Here is a 21,479-nt window from a genome sequence, read left to right as displayed (position 1 = left end):
CCTGGATTTACCTGTTTCATTTTTATGAGATTCCATTGAGATATTCTTGCACAAATGCTACACAGGTGGCCATGTATGGGTGTCATATCAGAAGGCAGAGATATCAGTTTGTCTTGTTGTCACACACTGATCCCTCATTACTATGGCAACTGACATATTCTCTGTCATTCTCTCCCTTTCAACCAGTGGCTTTACCATGCATTAGTGAACCCTGCTGGAGTCAGTTCCTGCATTGGTATTTTCAGTGTTAATGTCATTCATTTTTTGTTACTCTTTACATATTAGACAGAATCTGAAATCTTCAATACTAAACTAGGTCCTTTCATTCTTGAGAGAGAGAGAGAGACAGAGAGACAGAGACAGGGTATGCATCCATGGCATGCATATGATTGTCAGTGGGACAGTATCAGGTGTCCATCCTCAGCTTCCAAAATTTTTTTTACAGCGAGCCCCTTGCTTACCATTGGATAAGCCCAACTAGCTGGCCTGATATATTCCAGGAAATTCTTTTATACTCTTGTCTCACCACATGCCATCTTGCTTTAAGCATAGTGGTATTACACACATACTCACGGCACACACACACACACACACACACACACACACACACAAAACCACAGGGTGGCTTCCAGTTCTGGGTATTCCAATTCTGGTCGCTATACTTGAGCAGCAAGCACTTTATCTGTTGGGCCATCACCCTACCACCGTTCACGTTTCAATGGGGTCCTGTGCAGCCCAGACTGGTTTCTAACTTGCTATGTAGTGAGGGATGACTTTGAATTCCTGATCCTCCAACTCCATATCCCCTGGGATGTACAAGTGTGTTCCACTATGCCGACAAACATGAGTCTTTGACACCACGGTGAACACTCTTTCTGCTCCAAGGGCTACAACCCTTCAATACTAAAAAAAGAGACAGATCTCTGAAACGACTAAGGAAATACATTTCAAGTACATCTCTCTTTTGGTGCTCTTTTTTCTTCTTCTTCCTCCTCCTCCTCCTCCTCCTCCTCCTCCTGATAAAATGAAGCTGTCCTGTAGTTTTAAACCTTTCTAGACCCTAAGACCATAGCACTCACAGGCTGTTACTCATAGATAGGGATTACATATGACAGAATGGCCTTTAAAAGCTAGAGGATGGTGGAACCAGAGTCCCTCCCTTAGCATCTCTATCATCACTCAACCTTTGTGAGTCTAGCATTCCTTACTTGGTTGTGAGCAGTGTGCAGGAGGGAGCTGGATTCAAATGTTGGTTCTGGATTTGTTTGTTTGTTTGTTTGTAGGAGGTATTGAGACAAGCTTATCTTGAGGTACTGATTCTCCAGCCCTCCAGCCTCGGCCTCCCAGATACTGGAATTACCCAGATACCACTTTTTTTGTTGTTTGTTTTGTTTTGTTTTCATTTTGTCTTTAGCAGCAAAATGGGATTGAAATGTTTGTGGAGCCTCCACCCTGCCTCCTTAAGCAAAGTCTTGGGCTTGCCTTGGTTGAGAAGAAGGCGAGGTGTGCGAAGGCTTTGACTTGGCCATGTTCTAGAAGAATTCTAGAACGTTGGTGCCAAATGGAAGCTCTCCAGGAAGGAGGAGCTCCCCAGTGAAGGTAGTTGCTGGTGCTTAGGTTCAGTTCCATGGCTGAAGGAAGTTGGGAGCAGGCACACAGTCATTTCTGTTCTCACTGAAAGATGTCCTTGCTTTAATATGTTTAACAAGAATTCAGCATCTGTGAAAATCGAGACGAAGATGTCTCTGTTTCTACCTTATTAGGTCATATTTAGCCGTAATACCTTTTAATCACTAATAAAGTTACAGTGACATCTGTGTTAATCCATAATGTTACAGGCACGTAAAGTCTCCCCAAATTGAAACAAAACATTCTCTCTTTGTTATCCTTTCTACTGTGGACTGTTGAATACTGGGGATTTCAACAGTCTTTGTTTTCCAAACGTGCTAACGGAACAGAGTGAGCTGACCCACAGTGCGCTAACACAGCATAGAGCTGCAACCTTGAGATAAGAAGTAAAGGAAAAAGTCAAAACAGCTGAAGTCTAGTACAGACAAATCTGTCTTTCCTCCAGATTCTTTCCCCGGGCATGAGGGAACACATTGGCCTTGGCATTCTCTCTGATGGACTTGATCTCACATATATTCACCCATGTGCAGCCCAAATGCAGACTGGACAGGCTATCTGCTTCAGGAATTGACTCGCCAAGTATTTACTAGTCTGTAAATACTAGTACTCCTCCATTCAAAGGCCATCTGAAGTTGTCAGAGAGGTCAGTAATATTTACAAGGTACAGAAGACTCACAAGTTCTGTGCCCTCCAGGAACTTCTCTAGTTTATGTGAAAAAATAATCTGAGAGTCTAGCCCACAACATTGAGAAGAAACACGGAAGAGTGGCCATGTCAGACAGCCTAAGCAGCTTTCCCAGATTCTGAGTATCTGGGCTGAGACTGCTTTGAAATCTGGTTCAACTCGAATGGAATGGCTACCATAGATCAAAAGAAACTGAAATAGATGGGAAAGAGATGCAGAGAACTAGTGAGAAGCTTCTCTCTAAGGGAGGGCCCTTGGGGAATCTTTATCAAACTGATCAAGGAGAGTCAAGCCTAGTGTTCTCAGGTGATAGACAAAAGAATTAATACTGTCTGAGCCAATCGCAGGAACCCCGAAGCAAGGTGATTTCAGGACGTTCTCCCAGTACAGAGCTTGCTCCACCCTGAGCATCTACACACAGGAGTTCAGCTGATGTTCTCAACCAAGCACCCAGTGAGACAAACACTTGTCTCACCCTGTTTCTCTTATGAAGAAACAGACCCAGAAAATTCAAGTAGCTCTTTCTTCCTCTAAAACCCAAACCTAAAGAAGGCAAGGCCAGTCAGATCCCTGCTCTGCCTGACTTAAAGCCCATGTTCTGGGCTGGTGAGAAAGCACTTGCCTCCAACTCTGATAACCTAAGTTCCATCGCTGGGCCCAACATAGGGGAAGAAGAGAATTGACTCCTGCAAGTTGCCATGCTATGGAGTGAACATCCTCCTTCAACACACACACACACACACACACACACACACACACACACACACATAGACACACACACACACACACACACACACAATGTAATTATTTTTAAAATGTATTTAATGTGTATGGCTATTTTCCCTGCATGTATGTGTGTACACCACATGCATCCTGATGCCCAAAAACGCCAGCGGAGGTATCTGCTCCCCTGGGGCTGTAGTACAGCTGCAGTCATGAGCCATCAAATGGATGCTGGGAATCTAACCCAGGTGCTCTGGAAGAGCTAATAAGACATCCCTCCAGCACCAATAAATGTAATTTTAAAAAATTAAGACTAGCCAAGCTTGATGCCAATATTCTTAGCCCTTGGGGGATGGAGGCAGGAAGATCCCTGTAAATTCAAGGCCAACCAGGTCTCCGTAGCAAGTTCCAGACCTTCTCAAAAAAAAAAAAATAATTGTATGGAATTAAGCTTTCAAAGGAAAGACTTGGTTGTGTTAAACTGTTTAAGTTAAATATAACGAACAGTTGACTGCGATCTGCATGTGTGATTCTTGCTGTGTTCTGTGGGAACTTTTGCTGGGAATGTGGCTCTATTGTGCTCAGAGGATGTTGGCTTTCTGCTGTAACCACCAGGCAGGTTGCGCTCAGAAACAATTAGCTCAGTCAGTGAGCCTTTGAGTCTGATTAAGGCAGGAAGTGGTCACTCCCCGAGACAGGGCAAATGAAGGGAATCAAGACAGCCACTCCATAATGAGAAATCTCCTGCCTTCACTTCTCTCTGAAGAAGACCGGTGTTAGAGTCCCATGTCTCACACTCAGAGTTCATGCCTTCCATTCACCTTTGGTGGAACAGAGTGAATATTGTCTGTGGGATCTTGTTTCCCATGTTCCCAGTCAACACAACTACAGTCTCTAAGAAACTTCTGTTTATAGAGGCCTGGCCTGGCCTTGTGTCTTGGTAACAAATATCTCAGATCAAATAGTCAAGTCGCAGAGGAAAATGAAGAGCCTCTATCAAGCTGCTGGCAGGACCCTGGTTACTCTCGGGAGCCTCAGCATCTTCTCTGGATCCATTGCCTTCTTCCCGGTCTTCTCCTGTAAGCTTTGGTACACAGGATGGAATGTTTGGATTGCCTGTCCCATCTGGAACGGGGCTTTGGTAGGACATATTTCATTAAATGTGCTGGCATAAATGGGAGTAGGAAGAAAAGAGACATAAAATAATACACAAGTTAAGAGTTTTCTAGTAATTCAAAGAAGTCTATATTCTGCAGAAAATAATAGTCTTGAACTTTAAAGCAGGAATTTGTTAGTTGATTTTAAGTGTATAATTTTTCTTAATATTGTTTCATTTGTATTTGTATGTCATGTATACAACAATAAAATGTCTGGGAAATTCTCATGGGGTACAGTGGCGAAGACCTGGAGTCCTAGCACCTGGAAGACTGAGCCAGGAATGTGAGCTGGAGGCCAGCCAGGGTTACACAGGGAGGCTTTGATTATTATGTAGCTGTGAGCTGGAGGCCAGCCTAGGCTACACAGGGAAGCTTTGATTATTATATAGCTGTGAGCTAGCAACCAACCTGGGCTACACAGGGAGACTTTGATTATTATGTTGCTGTGAGCTGGAGGTCAGCCTGGACTACATAGGGAGGCTTTGATTATTATGTTGCTGTGACCTGGAGCCTAGCCTGGGATACAGGGAGGGTTTGATTATTATGTCGCTGTGAGCTGGAGTCTATCCTGGGCTACACAGGGAGGCTTTGATAATTATGTAGTTGTGAGCTGGAACCCAGCCTGGGCTACACAGGGAGGCTTTGATTATTATGTAGTTGTGAGCTGGAACCCAGCCTGGGCTACACAGGGAGACTTTGATTATTATGTTGCTGTGACCTGGAGCCTAGCCTGGGCTACACAGGGAGGGTTTGATTATTATGTAGCTGTGAGTTGGAGTCCATCCTGGGCTACACAGGGAGGCTTTGATTGATATATTCCTTTCAAGCTAGTGTCCCCACAGTGGACTTAGTTTTGACTAAGATTATATATGTTTGAGGTAGGACAGATGTAGGCTGAACATATATGCTAAGGCATAGCCCAAGAGAAATAAACCGAGTGTCTGTAGCTGGCCACTACTGCGTGGCTACCTGAGTTGGAGGGGAGTGGTCTGGGGTGGGCACAGAGTTAGAGCTTCAGGCAGAGGGAAGTAGCTTGCGTTCAGTTAGTTCTGACTTTAATGTTCTTACTATGTGGAGCGAGGCAGGAGCCTCAGGTAGCTAGTTCCTTCTTGCTCTTTCTTGTGCTCTGGAGACAACTGCTCAAGCCTAAGCTGCTTGATGCGGATGAAGGCAATTGACTGAAGACTGATGGCAAGAGCCTGATTGCAAGCAAACACCAAGCCTTTCCCTTACCCTGTGCTCTGTGCAAACTCTCTGCTCTGAATCACTTGCTAGGAGTCCTACTCAGCTCCCTTGCTCCCCACAGTGCTGCCTCCTGGGCCTCATTGCCAGCCAGTTTACCCTTATGTCTGTCCCTTCAAGTTCATGGCGGCCATTCCTGAGTGGCAAGGTGTTCTGCCCTAGGGCTTTGCTCTGGGGGCTCTGTCTAAACTCTTCCTGTGTTTAGCTGGCTCCCAAACCTCTTTTTTTGAAGGCAGGATCTTAGGTACCTCAGACTGTTCTAGAACTCTCTATGAGCTTCTGATCTTCCAACTCCCAACTTCCCAGTGTTGGAATCACAAGCAAACAGCACTCTCCGTTTCTGTGGTGCTGGAGGTCTAACCAACGGCTTCATGCTGTCAGTCAACAGAGCAACACACCGACTCCTCCCATCAGTTCTCAATGAAATGCCAATTTCTCACCCATGTCTTCCCTCTTTACACCATTTAAAATTGCTACCCCTTGGAGGCCAGCAAGGTGACCCAGCAGTAAAGGTGCTTGTCACCAAGCCTGAAGATCTGAGTTCAATACCTGGAACCCACATGGTGGACGGTGAGAACCAATTCCCTTCAGAGATCCTTGACCTCCACACCTGCGCTGTGCTATCCACAGCCCACTCACTCCCCAGCCTTACACAAATAAATAGAGTAAATATAAAACAAACAAAACTCTTTAAAATTGTAACCCCTGTCCCATCTGCCGTTCCCAACCCTATAGTCCTACCCCCCGTCTATATCACTTTATAACTTAACTAGTTACTATGCGTTATACAAGGACAGGGGTTCTGTTTCTAGTTTCCTTTTTACACTATCCCCAGAGCTTGCAACAAAGAGAGCTGCCTGCTAGATTTTGACAAAGTAGCATTTGATGGATATTGTTAGCTGAGTAGATGACTCCTGGGCCCTGAATTCTGGTGACCGGGAGTGTGTTAGAGAGTTGAAATCTGGTAAGGTTATGAGGACTATAGGTGAGGCTGGTGTCTATGTGGGAGAAATCTTCCCAAAAAGCAGTAGAGTGTTCAATTCGTTCATGTTTAAATTTAGAACAATATTTTTTTTCCCTTTGTGTTTCTTACCAAGCCAGTTTTGTCTGATGAAGGTCAGCTCTGAAAGGCCTTAGTCCACACCACCCTGCCAATCATTTCCTTAATTCCTGCTAAGACACATCTTCCTCTAGTGAAAAAGATGACTGGTATATCTCAATCCTATTCTTGTTTCCTTCACAAATGACTCCATATTTCTTTTGAGACTTATAAGAGAAGTTTTCTTACAGGTGATACAGTCCCTTGTATTTGTTCACAGGTTTAAGACTTACTAAGTCAGGTCTAAGGTTTGGTCCACAGATTCTCCTAATTCTGCTTTGAAACACACATGGCTCACAAGTTTTCTAGGATGTCTGAGCAAGGTTATTTAAAAACACGAGCTGTTAGAAAGCATGAAGCCAGCAGGCCATAGTAACTTCAGAGCCCTATTAATCCAGAACACAAGGCCTGCAGAGCCGTCTCTGATGAAGAGACTGGATTGCATGAATTTGATCACAAGATCCAAACCTAGAGAGTCCAGAGTCTTGGCTAGAAACAAGCCACAACCTAGCTCCCAGATCCTCAGTGCTACAGTATCAGGATTCCATTTGAGGCCTGCACGCCAGGCTTCTCAACTGCTATAGAAACGGCTTAGCAGTCAAGGGATTTCCATCCCACAGACAGTACCAAAGAAAAGCCAATGTTTGGCAGCGGATACAATACTGGAAGCAGATCTTACTTGGTCTACTGCAGAATGGAGAGAGGAGATGGCACAGGGTGAGGTTCGGGTCCAGATATTAGAGCAAAAGAGATAATTTAGGTCAGGGTGTGGGGCAGAGGGTAGGAAACTACCAAGAGGAAACAGCAAGGAGAGCTTATGGGGATTTTTGCTGAGGGCAGACGAGGTAATCAAACATTGTCTTCAGGATGATGCAAAGGATAAAGAGAGAAGTACAAGTAAGGGTCACCAAATGTCACTGGCATTGAAGACGGGCCTCTTGCTAAAGTTCTTGGTTATGTTTTATTTATTTAATCCATTTATTGTGTCTATGAGTGCCCCTGTGTGCCCCTGTGTACCTTGGAGGTCAGAGAACAGCATTCAGTAGCCAGTTCTTTTCTTCCACCATGTGGAATCAAACTCAGGGCTCAGCTTGGCAGCAAGTACTGTCACCTGCTGACCCATCTCATAGGCACTAAGATTTTACAAGGAAGTGCAGAGTCTGGTCAAGTTGATCTTTGTCAGTGGTTAGTTTTCCACTCAAATAATCTAAGCGTTTTTATAGTTACCTCCTCTAAAAACAAATTAGTCATCTCATCATCCAAACCAATTTTTTTCTTCTCCAACTTCCTTTTCTTTATGTTGGGAAATCAATTTCAAAGCAAGAATGACCTTTGACTGAATTCTTTCCATTGAAGATTGTTTACGAAACTCACTGGGAAACCTATGGGTAGCAGAGTCAGGCCTGGAGATCTGTGGACACAAGGTCAGTGTGGGGATCTATAGATGGCAGGGTCCGTGCTGGAAGATGTATGGATGGCAAGGTCAGTGGGGTCAGGGCAGGGTTAAGCTGGGGTTCAACAGGGCCTGTCAGGCAACTCCCACTTCCCAGCTCTGTCAGGAAGGAAGAGATTCTAAAGACAGATAGGTCTGCCCCTCCCTTTGGCCATTGGGCTACTGAACCAATGGGCTCCAAGGAACTGGAATTCCCCCAGGAATTTCATGATGAGGGGAGGAGAGGCTGAACTGGTGCCATTAAGGAAGGAACTTGGGTCCATTAAGATGGCTTCTCACAAGTCTGGCAACTTGTCAGACCACCTTGAAAGATGGACTTGAATCTAGACAAGGATGCATCTGTCATGGGTGGGTGCACGTCTTGGCCCACACTACTTAGTTATCTTGTCCTCTGTCTGAAGATAAACCTCATGTTGGGTCCTGAAGGTGACTTGGAGGGTTCTTCTTTTTTCCTCCTTTCAGAATGGCCATATTGAATAGATCCCTTTTCTCTACTTCTCTCTGCTGTCATTTTATGTCACCTTTGGAGGACAGGTGGCCTAGTCTAGTTTGCTGGCCCTGTCACGGTCGAGGTGCTGGCACTAAAACCTTTGATAATTCCAGAGAATGCCATGCTATCAGCTCTAGGCCTGCGCTGTGGAGCAATGCCCTAACCCAGCCCTATTTAAATCTCCTGCCGTGGATCCTTAGATTTCCCCAACGTACGTCCCAGTGTTCACTTTTCTCTTCCTGCTCACTGTATGCCTTCTTCCTGAAAGCCAAACTGTAGAGAATCTATGCATTCGACGATAATAAAAACAATATACAGGGTAGCTAACAACAATTCTAATGAATGAAGTACAATAGAATAGAGACTAGCAGAATTGAATACAGAATTATAAATCTGGTATTAAGTCTATCAAAATTAGACTGATGGGACTCAGGATGTAGCTGTTACTTAGCAACAATTATCATGCATGAAACCTTAGGTGGGATCTCCAGCACCACATAAACTGGGCTTGGTGGCACATAATCTCAGTACCTGGGAGATGGAAGCAGGAAGATCCTAAGGTCTGAGTCACCTTGGCTGAGTTGGAGGCTAACCTGGGTCACATGAGGTATAAGTGCCCCAGAAAGAATGCAGATGCTCCAAGAAGACAGAGATCTTTCCTTTTGACCATGAGACCATTGAAACAATGAACTCTAAGAACTGAAGTATCCCCAGGAATCTCAGACAACCTTGCAGAGGAGTCTGGAGCTGGGACAACAATGGGCAGGAACACACCTTGACCAGGACTGCTCACCTATGCTTGCCTACCTTTGACTAAACCTAAACCTTCTAGGAAGACCCTGGAGATGAACTTGGCGGGTGATGGTAGGGGTGTACCTCTCAGTTCTTCCCACTGTGAGGATGGGCAGCTGATGAAATGCCTTAGAGCTGCCAGTGTCTGGGCTCTGATCCTAATATGACTGCTAACAAGACCTGTCTCAAAATAAATAAAAAAATTAAAAACAAATGAAAAGATTTGTGACTAAACCAAGATTCAAGATGTACTGCTCGCCATGAGTGGAATTTAAAGTCTAAAGACCGGGGTCGTGCAGGGACCCTGCGACCTCACCAATCTCTGTCCAGCTTGTGTAGCACATCTGTCTCTGATGCCGGCACTCTTGTGAGTCAGGCTAGCTGCTTCCTTTTCAAAAGCCACCAGCACTACTTGGCTGTCCCCAAATTAATCCAGTATGCACTGACCTAGCCTTTGAGGTCCTCATCCTGCTGGTGTAACACAGATTTCTACTCTGACTTTCTGCTTTTCTCCACCAAGCCCCCAGCACCACCTTGCTACAGGTCTGGGATCCGTCTTGTCTGGGCCCCAAGCACAGTTTAACTTCCTCATCTCTTCAGCCGAGCCAGCCCTCACCTGTCATGGCCACGGAAAGCAAAGCCATTCTTCAGACTTGTTCCAGCCTCTATCTGTCCTGCAGCTTTTACCTGTTTTCCTCCTGAACATAATAACTAAACTCTTCTTGAGTGCCAAACACTCTTTCTTGTCTATTTTTAATTTATTTGGTAAATTTATTGTTTTGTGTTTAATGTGTATGCATCAGAGACAGAGGCAGAGAGGGAGGGAGGGTGGGAGGGTAAGAAAGGGGGGGTCACAAGCGCAGGTAGCTCAGAGGCCAGAAGAGGGCAGGGCATCAGACCCCCAGGAACTAGCATTTCAGGCAGGTATAAGCTGCCTGCCATGGGGGCCGGGAACTGAACTCAGGTCCTCTGTGAGAGTTGTGCATGCGCTCTTAACTGCTTGAGCCTTCTCTCAGCCTCTTCAATGGGGACCTTTGTATGTGTCCACTATTGCAAATCCCAGTGAGAGCTGGGATCATGGTTCATGCAGTTATTATGTACTGCTTTTATTGATCTTTTACAGCTTTTTAGCCTCTTTTGAAAAGCCGGAGGGTGTTTCCATGACAGTTTATTTAACTTCATGTTTAAGACACTAGTTTCTATGGATAGCGTTCCTCAAAGGCGCATGAGTTTGAACACTTGGTCCTCAGCTAGTGGGAGTATTTGAGAAGGTTATGGACGCTTTGGGACATGAAACCTGGTTTTAAAATAAGTCAGTCACTCAGGACCGACCTTGAGACCTTATATATAGCTGAGTCCTATTTCCTGTCCACTGTCTGCTTCGTCAGTATGGATGTAATGTGAATGGCCAGCCTGCTGCTCCTGCCCTCATGCCGTCTCTGCCTGCTGCTATGTCTTCTCACCCACAGTGGACAGTATCTCCTGGAACTGTAAGCTCAAGTAAGTCCCTTTATCCCTTAAGCTCCTTCGCCGGAGTATTTTATAACAGAAATAGAAAGAAACTAGCACAGGGTCTCATGTAGCCTAGGCTGGCCTCAAACTCTCTGTGTAATGAAAGATGACTTTGAACTTCTGATCCGCTCGACTCTACATAAGATCCTGTAAATGACTAAGCTATATCCTCTTTTTACAGGGTGCCACTAAAGTTACCATTTCTATTGCTTCCTTCCATTCATCTGCGTTTGGGAACTGCATGCTGTACTTAGGCAGTTCTAGAAAAAGTGTTCACAATTACCAAGCTATGAACGCATTAGCCATCTCCAGGAAAGCAAGCCAATAACATGGCAGCAGGGTGGGGTGCGCTCTACTACCGCCAGGCACGTCCCAGGCGCCCCCACTCTTTCCTCAGTTTCTTTTCCTCTTGACATCCCTTCTCCACTCTCAGATCTCTCCGGTTTTAATTCTTTCCCACTCATTATCTAAAAATGGAAGAGAGCAGCGGGCATCAAGGAATGTGGGTGTGCTCGGCTTTGGCACCCCCATCCCATCAGCCAGGTGAATTTAACAAGTTATGGAACAGCCAGCATCGCAGGCTGCTGCTCAGTGAAAGAGCCTTTTCAGAGCTGTGTGTAAACAAGGCAAAAATTCAAGCTGGCTGCTGCGACCAAAATAACAGGAAACTGCAACTCTGTAGCGCTTTTCAACTTTCAAAAGGAAAGAAATCTCTGCCAACTCCACACTCAAGGCAAGCTAGACCCTCCGCATCCCATGTCAGCTATCTTCCAGAGCTTCGCCAGCAGAAGGGCAGCAGCAATCTCCTGCTTCTGAGTCACAGGTCAACCTAGAAGCTTAGACACCCAGGAGCTTCATTCTTCAATTCTCCGGTTTGTTCCTCCTTAACATCCCTTGGAAAGGTTTTTCTTGCAGAATCAAGCCAGGAACCGCTTTGACTGCAGATACTCCTGTTTTTATCTACAGGACTTTGGTAGTAGAGCCACAACAAGTCAGCAGCAGGGGCCATGTGTGAGCGGGTGTTTCCCTCTCCTGGTTTCTCTAGATCCAAGTTTCAAAACAGTAAATACACTAAACTTGGACAGTGAGTAGCATCCCAATAAATCACACGGGTGAGGCTCTGATTTCTCCCCTTAATTTAACCAATTCTGGGTAGGCTGTTCACATCCAAGCCTTTGTCAAAATAAAAACTGTGTTATTTTTAAACCACTCTATACATACTATCTAATTTCAGGCTCATCTCTCCCTGACTTCCCTATCTATCTAGACCTCAGAATTCATGCTTTGACTGAGGAGTAAGGATTCTGTGGTTTGAGCATCAGTGGTTTCTCATCTCAATAACCTCAAACAGCTCCATCCCCAGACCTCGTGATGAATCCAAAATGAGCTCAGAGATTCCTTTTCCATTATCTACTGCAAAGTTCTGGATACACCATTCCCTCCGTTATTAGCTATTTTTGTTCTGCACTTTGAGCATTTTTATTTTTTTTATGAATGGGGACTCTAGAGTAAATCCCTTCATTAAACTGGATAGCACTGCACCCAGAACACTAAATGCCAGGCCTCACGTCCATTCTAATGACTGTCTTTATTATTTAGGAAACAGAGGTTGTGTGTCTGGACCCCATCGGCAGTTCAAGGCAGCACAATTTTATTTTATTTTATTTTATTATTTTTATTTTTTTAAAGCAAGCTGGAAAAGATCAGGCCACGGCTAAGAATGATTTCTGGGCTTGAGGATAGGTCTCCATTCCAGTTTGTCCCATTTGCAGGTTTATAAATTTGTTGGAAGGATAAAAACATGTCTCAGTGAGCAAAGATGCTTGTAGCCGAGCTTCATGTCTAAATTCAGTCCCTAGGCCCTACATCGTGAGAAATAGCCAATCCTATCAGTTTATCAGATCTTCACACACGGGTGGGGGGGTTAAAGATATTTAAAATTATATATATATAATTTTACATCTATATATATTATATATAGAGAGAATAGAAAATAAGTTGGTGTGACTCATGTCCTGATATATATAATCATATTCATCTCTTCCTGACTTTCTATCTGGACCTCAAACTTCATGCTTAGATGAGCTTGCATGTGTGCACACACAGCACATACACACACTCACTCACACTTTTCTGTTAATGTGATAAAAAATTAGCATAACCAAAAGCAACTTAAGAGTTTATTCTGGCTTATTGTTTCAGGGGGTTTGTTGGAGTCTATGATAGCAGGAAAGGTCTGCAGGAGGAGAAAGTTGGCTCTTTACATTTCTACCTCCACTCAGGAAGCAGCAAGCAGAGAAAGCAAGCAAGAAGTGGGGCAAGACTATACCACAGCAGAGCCATCCCTCGCTTTAACAGCAAGGCTCCGAGTCCTAAAGAGTCCATACCCTTCCCTAACAGCGCCACCAACTTGGAACCAAGTATTCAAATACATGAGACCATGGGGCCATTTCTCATTCAGACCACCACCCAAAACCTCAGACAAGATCCATGAAGCCAGGATTTAACTGTCGTGACCTGACAGTAGCAGAGGTGGTGCCGGTGACGGCAAAATCAACAGAGAGAATGGAAAATAAGTTGGTGTGACTCATGTCCTGATGACTCTAATGGCTTCTTTTCCTCCCTGTCAACACAACTGCGTACACAGATGAAGAGGAGATCAGAGCCGTAAATCCATTTCACCCTTTGCCCTGCCTTCCAGCTTGTGATAAAGTTGTCAAGCTGTGAGACAGATTGAACTCTTAGCAGAGGTTCCCTTCGATTGTGGATGTTATTTTTTTCCAATTTTCTTTTCACAGGCTGTCACAGCTGGATCACTTGTGCTGCTGGCTCATAGAGAGCGGACCCAGAGATACTTGGTAAATACACAAATGTCTGCAGGGATGGACAGTGGATTTGACAGTGTGTAGTGTGTGTGTGTGTGTGTGTGTGTGTGTGTGTGTGTGTGTGATGTATCTCATAGATCTCAAGACTGGGTCTCATGGATCCCAGGTTGTCCTTGAACTTGGTATTGAGCTGATCATGACCTCAAGTTTCTAAATTCTCCTTTCTCTACCTCCCAAGTGCTGGGATTGCAGGCATGTACCACCTTGCCCAATTCTATAAATTATGTTTAAAATGTAAAATATTTTTATTGAGTTTTTACTCCAAATAATTTGTCTAAGTTCATGAATATTGTTTGAGGTCAGTATCTGTACTCATAAATTTAATGAATTTAATTGTATTGTAGTAATGAAGTAAATGCTATACTGCTTTCAATATCATATGCGCCCGTAGTGTGTGTGTGTGTGTGTGTGTGATGGATTGAACCCAAGTACATAGGCAAACCTTTTACCCACTGAGCTATGCCTCCAGTCTCAATAATGCAGTTCACATCTCAACTCTGAGGTCTCCCTCTCAGACTGGGAAAGGGTGAAAGGTCCATGTGAGCCTGTTTCTGCTAGCACTGAGCCAGCTCTCTCCATGCTACAGAAAGTGCACAGCATCTGATCGTAGGCCTCCTTTCCATAGCAAAGGCTGAAGATGGGTCAGCTCAGGCTGTAATGCAGATTGAGGTGGTCTGGATGGAGTGAAAGGCAACTTTTCGGAGAGGTTCTTAAGCGTACAGTGCTAACCAACCAGAGATGATACCTTGAGTAGCAAGTTCTAGAGAAGGGACTGGTTCTACTCATTTTGTTTTTCCCAATACAAACTGGGACTTTGTGTAGGATAGGGAATGAGTAAATAAAACTTTATTGAATTGATTTCATTTTAGCTCAGGTTGGCAGACATGTGATGTCCTCCTGCAGCATAGATTGGCAGCAAGGGAACCAGGACCTGAAAGGAAGGCTAAGAAGACTAGGGATAGAGGTCAGAGGTAGAGTGTGGGCCAGACATACAGGAGGCCTGGAACCTACCATTTTAAATGGCAGTACTGGGGTACAGGTGGGATGGGATAATCCAGTGTGGCACTTGGAAGGTAGAAACAGGAAAGATCAAGAGTTTGATCCCAACCTTGGCAGCATAGAACTAGACTTCAGGAGACCCTGTCTTGAGAGTAGGTAAGAAAGGAGACGAAAGCCGTGTATATCTCTCTGCCCTGTAGAGGAAATTAATGATGTCACTCTTTCTCCAAGTAACAGTTTGTTTCCGCTTATTTTCAGTGGGAAGCCGTTTTCACCTTTGTAATTCTGAGCATTCTGGGATGTCCTCTACATTTCACAATAGCCTTGCAATCTGCCCTCCTTGGTCCATATTGCTTCTACTCCTTCTCAGGGGTTGCGGGGACCAATTACCTTGGTTACGCGGTTACCTTTCCTTTTCCGTACACGAAGTTCCCGTCAGTCTGTGTGGACCCGCTCCACTATGAAGAGTATCACCTGACCCTTCAGGCCCTGGACCTGTGCCTGAGCCTCATCCTGTTCTGTGTGTCCCTAGCTGTGTTCATCAAGCTTTCTGCCAGACTGATGCAGAACGGACACATAAGCGGAAGTCTCAACAAAGGGAGGCTGGGCTTGCCCAGTCCCGAATGGTGAAGGGGGGACTGTAGCGGATCCGTAAGTGTTCTCCCTCAGTCTCCTCTAATCTCCTGCCATGGTAACCAGTGTCCAGCGTGTTCCAGGTACTCAGTGATTGATTTTGGATGCATGCATGGACATATGTCAAGAGAACAGCTGGTTTAGCTGTAGGCACCACTTGCCAATTTTTATCTCAACCTAGAATTTTAAAACTGTGACAATGGTACATATTCCCACCTCTTTGGTATTTTTTTCTTTTTTTTTTTTTTTAAAAAAATAAATTAACTGGCAATTTCACACACGTATGTAATGTATTAAATCACGCTCACCTCACGTTACCTTCTCTTCCCCACTTTCTCATCCACTGAACCCCTTTCCGTAATTAGTTCCCCTTCTGCTTTTCTGTGTGAGTGTGTGTGGGTGATGTGGATGTGTAAGTGGAGGGGTGTGTGTGTGGTGCGTGGGTGTGTACATGAATGTGTGTGTGGTGTGTATGTATGTGTGGTATGTGTGTGTGTATGTGTGATATGTAAGTGTGTGTTTGGAAATGTGTATATCTATGGGTGACTTCACTTGGCCTGGTGGGTTTCATTGAAGCTTCTACTGAATCCTGGTTGAGGGGACATTTACTAGCACATGGGCAGTTAACCAGCTGGCTACACCACTGAAGAAAGCGTCTTGGCAGCAATCCCCAGGAAGGGGTGGGACCTCGTGAGTACTTCTCCAATCTACCCCAAAATGGAGTGCTGGCTGACCCAGTCTTATTCTGGGAACTAACCACAAGTCTGATCAAAGTCAGCTCTTTACGTATAAAAAAAAAGACATGGGCCCCACCCTGCATTGGTTGTAAGAACAGAGTAGGTTTTTCTCCTGGGAAAAATGTGTGTTAAACAAACCTCAAATTTCAAACCCTAAAAAAAAAAAAAATTCATTTCATTTCATTTTGAGAGAAGGTTTCTTTTTGTAGCTCAAGCTAACCTGGAACTCACTATGTAGCCTAGGATGGCCTTGAACTCTTGGCAATCCCAGCCTCCCACATGCTGGAATTACAGGTGTGCTTCATCATACTTGGCCCTCAAACATATATTTTTTCATTTTTAATTTGTGTGTATGGATGTTTTGCCTGTACATATGTCTGTAGAGCTCATGCAGTGCCTATAGAGGCCAAAGAGGGCATGAGATTCTTGGAACTGGAGTTACTGATGGTTGTGAGCTGTCAACTGAACAGAATCTGAGTTCCTTGCAAGAGCTAGGCTCTTGATTGCTGAACATCTCACCAGGTTCAAACCAACATTTAAATCATAAGCATGTTCATTTGCAGTTTCTCTTGGTGTTAGAATAGTTAATCATTTACTTTATTTTACTGTACTAAACTTTACCATATAAAATTTTTCTAGTATAGAATACCAAAAGCTTTGTGGAAACTGGTTGTACAAACACCCTTTATGCTTTGAATATTAGTCAAAGACAGATGCTTTAATTTGGTGTCTACCCATGAATATCAAAAGGTGGCTTTGTGGCAGTTAAACAACGTATGGAAAAAGTTCTCCCAGTATTTCTTGGGGCCATGACGGAGAAGTTTGATTATCCCAAACCAAGAGAACTTCCTAGCTTTTTCAGAGAGGGCTAGTAGTAATGCTCATGAATGGTCCTAGCCAACGTTGGACTGTGTGGAGCTAAGTTTGCATTTTGCAGGCTGTATGCTCTTCCTAACCAGTTCACTTAAGGGCCAGGTGTTGGTACCGTGCTTACCTGGTAAGGACAAAGCTCTGTGTTTGATCCCAAGCACTACAAAAAGCAGACATGGTTGGTACACATCTGTGATCTCAACTCTTGGGAGGCAGAAGCAAGAGTACCAGGAGTTCAAAGTCATCCTTCACTTTCTAGCAAATGTCAAGTTCAGTATGAGGTACCTAAGACCCAATCTTGAACAAACCAGGGGAGGGGCGAGGGAGAACAGAATTTAACTTGTCTCAGATCACACAGCTAAGGGGCAGAACCCAATTCTGAACCCAGAGCACCTTCTGACCAAGCCAGATTCATTTAGCCTGCCTTTCCCCTTCCTGTTACTACTGCTGGTCTGCTGGTCACAGTCCTAGACCATTGCCACAGGATTGAAGGGAAGATCCCCGGCTCCTAACTCTTCCAGCTGTGGCTGATGTCCATCCTCTGCCACTTGAAGAGCCTTCTTTAGACAGAGAAGCTTCACTGAGAACTCAGCTTCTGTGATTCAGATCCTGTCCACGGGGTCAAGAGAATCTCAGTGGTGTCGGCCAGCTTCTTTTCCTCTAGTTCAATTCTATCTACCCCAACCAGCCAAGTCGGAGCACAGGAAGTTGGCACTCCTGATGCCTTTTGTGGTCAGTCCTGTCCTCTTCAGCTCCTATATAAGTCTGCAAAGGAAATCCTGTACATTCCTAGGAACAGAGCTGATTTTACAGGGAGGCCTGCCAAGTAGAGGCAAGCCAACCCACATTCCCTCCCCTCCCTACACTACCAGGGCATCTGGAAATTTAGAACTTGACATTTCTCCCAGGTAGCAAACAGTCCACATTTTCTAGAGCTCTTTGTTATAAGGAGCCCACAACTAAGAGAACCAGCAAATTGCTGGCCACCATGGGGGATTCATAGGCATATGGCCACCCTCCTATGTTCATAACACCTACATTTTAGCATTACCTCCAAGATGCTGAGATTATATACAGGCTCTAATATGCCTGAATTACAAACAGGCTCTAACTTACCTAGCTTCTGGGTTCTTATTAAAACAAACCTCTGGACCCCACCTGAGCCCAGCAATGTCAGAATCCTGAGGAAGAACATAGACAATGTACGTTTATGACACACATCCTGGGAAATTCTAATTACCATGGAGGTCAATGAATTGACATTACAACTTGTTTATTTCTTTCATCCCCCTCTCCTTTAAAGACAAGGTATGAAATAATCCAGGCTAGCCTTGAACTTGCAATCCAATCAAGGATATCCTTGAACTTGTGACCTTCCTGTGTCTACCTTCAAGTACTGGGATTACAAATGTGCTATGAGGTGCTTGGAATTGAACCTGCAGTTTCATGCATACTAGGCAAGCACTCTCCCAGCTGAGCTGTGTCCTCAACCTTATTTCTCTGTAAAAGAATCTCTTCTAAGATACTGGCACTTCTGGACAGATTCCCTATTTCCCTATTTTCCTACAGTGCAGTACCAATTTAGGTCAGCATCTAGATAAATTTACTAAGGTCATTTCCCTTGAGATCATCTTTGGGTGATTTGACATGGCTTAATCAACAAGGGTAACATATCAAGTTTCATGAGCCATCATGGGTTGCTGACACACGGGTCATTAGCTCACATGGCCTGTCTCTCACCCCACACTTGTACAACTCCACATAGACATCTCAAAATAGCAGACGCAGTTTCCAGCAATGCAATTAGTATATTATTTATTGAAGTTTCAAAAAAACATGGGCGTTTCTTAGAAGAAAACTGGGATTCTATCCAGATATAGACTCCTCCATCAAGTTTCTACCTGAGATGAGCCCACAGGTAGCTATGATGCTTGACTTTTTTTCCTTTACTACATTCATTTATGGGGGATGGGGGTGTTCTCTGTGTGTACGTGGAGTCAGAGTACATCATTCAGAAGTTGGCTCTCTCCTTCTATGATGCACATTCTAGGAATGGCCTTGTCTTCAGGCTTGGCAGCAAACACCCTTACCAACTGACCATCTCATGGCCTGTGTTGCTAGATTCTCTACATAATGAAAGTGATATTATTATTATTATTTTTGGTTTTCTTTTTTCCTAATAATGCCCTGAATTTTCCTTTAAACTATGGTACATATTATAAAGCATCCTCCTCGCTGGTACTTTTTTTATTATCTTGCAAATAAAACATTGATAACCATTAAGAATGACAATCTTAAGTGTCATTTTGAAAAATCAATATTCTTCTAGGAAAACAGAACAATCACGAAATTTGAGGGTCAGGACAATTTGTTTTTTTTTTTAAAAGAAAACGATAGTCAAAATACATTGTAAACATGTACACAATTCTCCAAGAAATAATTACATTTGAAAACCAGAAAGGTGAAGACAACGGTGACAGTCTGAAGGAAGGTAGAGAAGTGGAGGTGGCAGGCCATTGTCTCCCCTTGCCATCCAGTGCTGTGTTCCTCAGGATTTTTTATTTTTTTCCTGTAAGTTCCTGTTTTCAGAAATGAGCCAGGCACTCCCTAGGGCATCCCCGCCCCCACCCTACTCTCCAACTGTCTTCAGTAGGATTGAAGTCATCTTGTTATAGGTCACACAGAAAAAAGGCAGGACAATTCCAACACTGAGTCACACTGAGAAACACTTGTAGGAGGCAGGGAGCGTTTGGTGACTCTGAGAAACATGAAGAGCTTTTTCATAGGCAGCCTTTCTGTCTCCAGGGGCCATGTGCCAAGGACTGCAAAAACAGGATGCCCCACGCAGCCCCCACGCAGCCCCCCCGCAGCCCCCCCCCGGCCCCATGCAGCCCCACGCAGCCCCCATCACACACAACTTATGTAGGACAACGGAATCAGAAACACAGCAATTATTAGCATTCTCCGTCCAGTCAACAAAGGAGCTGAGGCAAGCAGGATAAGGATTTCTGACACTCTGCAACTGCTCCGCCCACCCCATCCAGATGGGGTGTCTCCTTTTATTTTTCTTTCATTATTTTTTTGTTATACTTTGTGGCTTTTTTAATGAAAATGGGAAGGAAAACATTCTGCCACCCCTTGTTGTGTGAGATGACAGTTTCTCTTTGTCTAATGAGTGGAGATGCTTGCTTCACAGAAAAGATGTCAGTAAACCCCTCAAGCGCAATTTAAAGACACTTGGGCAAAATATTTATCAATGGGCAGCCCTTCCCATAGGAGGAGACAAATGAGCTGGCATGTAATGGCGCATGTCTTGAGTATCACTAATTCTCTGCATCAGTACAAATATAAATGGGTTAGGGAGGTATGTCGAGACAGGCTTTTACAAGGTAGATGGGGCTAGCACCCCCCCCTTCCCGGTTCTGCCTCTGAAGTGCTGTGATGACAAGGACTGTTCACCACACCCAGCTTCTGTAAATGTACTTTGAAATGGATTCACCTGAAACTATTTTTAACTTTTTGTCAGTATGTAGTACTTACACACCGTAACGGGTTCCATTGTGATGTGTTCATATTGTGTAAAATCCACTTTGATCATATTCACCCCATTACCTCTCATCCCCGCCTACTAACTCCCTCCTCTTCCAGCTAGCCTGCCTTCTGCTTTCATGTCTTCAGTTCTGTTCTTGGTTCAATGAGTTTGATGGGGTCACAGATGACACAGGTGAGGAGTTTCATCTATAACTCTTGCATTAGGGTCTGAGACCTCGAGCTGAACTCCAATAAGATCTCCGAAGGAATACTGGGAACTGCATCCTCTTAGGCAGATAGAGTAGGGTTGACTTGAAGGAGGCCCTTGTAAGAGTTAGGGTCCACTGTATTTCTCCCTCTTGTAGTCTATTTTATTGTCAGTGGAGAAATAAGAATACAGAAGAATAATCATAGGAGCTGGGGAGATGGCTCAGGGGGTAAAGTGCTTACACAGAGTCAGGCAGATCCCTGGGGCTCACGGGCCAGCCAGTCTAGATGAAGCACGAAGCTCCAGGTCCAGCGAGACCTGTCTCAAAGGGTAAGGAAGACAGAGATAGAAGAAGCCGCTTACATAAACCTCTGGTCTCCACACGTACACACACACACACATACACACACACATACTTGCACATGCATGGCACACACATGCCATAGTGAGGATGGGGGGGAGAGAGAGAAAGAGAGAGAGAGAGAGAGAGAGAGAGAGAGAGAGAGAGAGAGAGAGAGGAGAGAGAAGAGAGAGGAGAGAGAAAAGAGACAGGGAGAAAGAGAAAGAGAGAAAAGACAAACACAAACAAGGAGGAAGGGAGGGAGAAGAGAGAGGAGAGAGAGAAGAGAGAGAAAAGAGACAGGGAGAAAGAGAGAGAGAAAAGACAAACACAAACAAGGAGGAAGGGAAGGAGAAGAGAGAGGAGAGAGTGGAGAGAGAGGAGAGAGACAGAGAGAGGAGAGAGACAGAGAGAGGAGAGAGACAGAGAGAGAGAGACAGGGAGAGGGAGAGAGAGAGAGAGAGAGAGAGAGAGAGAGAGAGAGAGAGAGAGAG

General features: G+C 44.6%; 1 protein-coding gene across 1 annotated transcript in view; it reads left to right on the top strand.

Moving 5' to 3' along the window:
• Positions 1-3,993: 3,993 nt before the first annotated feature.
• Tmem212 (transmembrane protein 212) overlaps positions 3,994-21,479 on the top strand; it is a 22,949-nt gene continuing 5,463 nt past the window's right edge. Inside the window, exons 1-4 of the mRNA XM_028762018.1 lie at positions 3,994-4,178; positions 13,581-13,640; positions 14,925-15,248; positions 19,712-19,828. Of these exons, the coding sequence (XP_028617851.1) occupies positions 4,020-4,178; positions 13,581-13,640; positions 14,925-15,248; positions 19,712-19,828 (660 nt within the window). The 5' untranslated portion in view covers positions 3,994-4,019. The remainder of the gene's footprint in view (positions 4,179-13,580; positions 13,641-14,924; positions 15,249-19,711; positions 19,829-21,479) is intronic.

This window comes from Grammomys surdaster, unplaced genomic scaffold (assembly GCF_004785775.1).
Source record: "Grammomys surdaster isolate TR1022 unplaced genomic scaffold, NIH_TR_1.0 62, whole genome shotgun sequence".
Lineage (NCBI taxonomy): Eukaryota > Metazoa > Chordata > Mammalia > Rodentia > Muridae > Grammomys > Grammomys surdaster.
The sequence above is the reverse complement of the archived record's forward strand: the minus strand, read 5'-3'. Positions and strand labels throughout refer to the sequence as shown.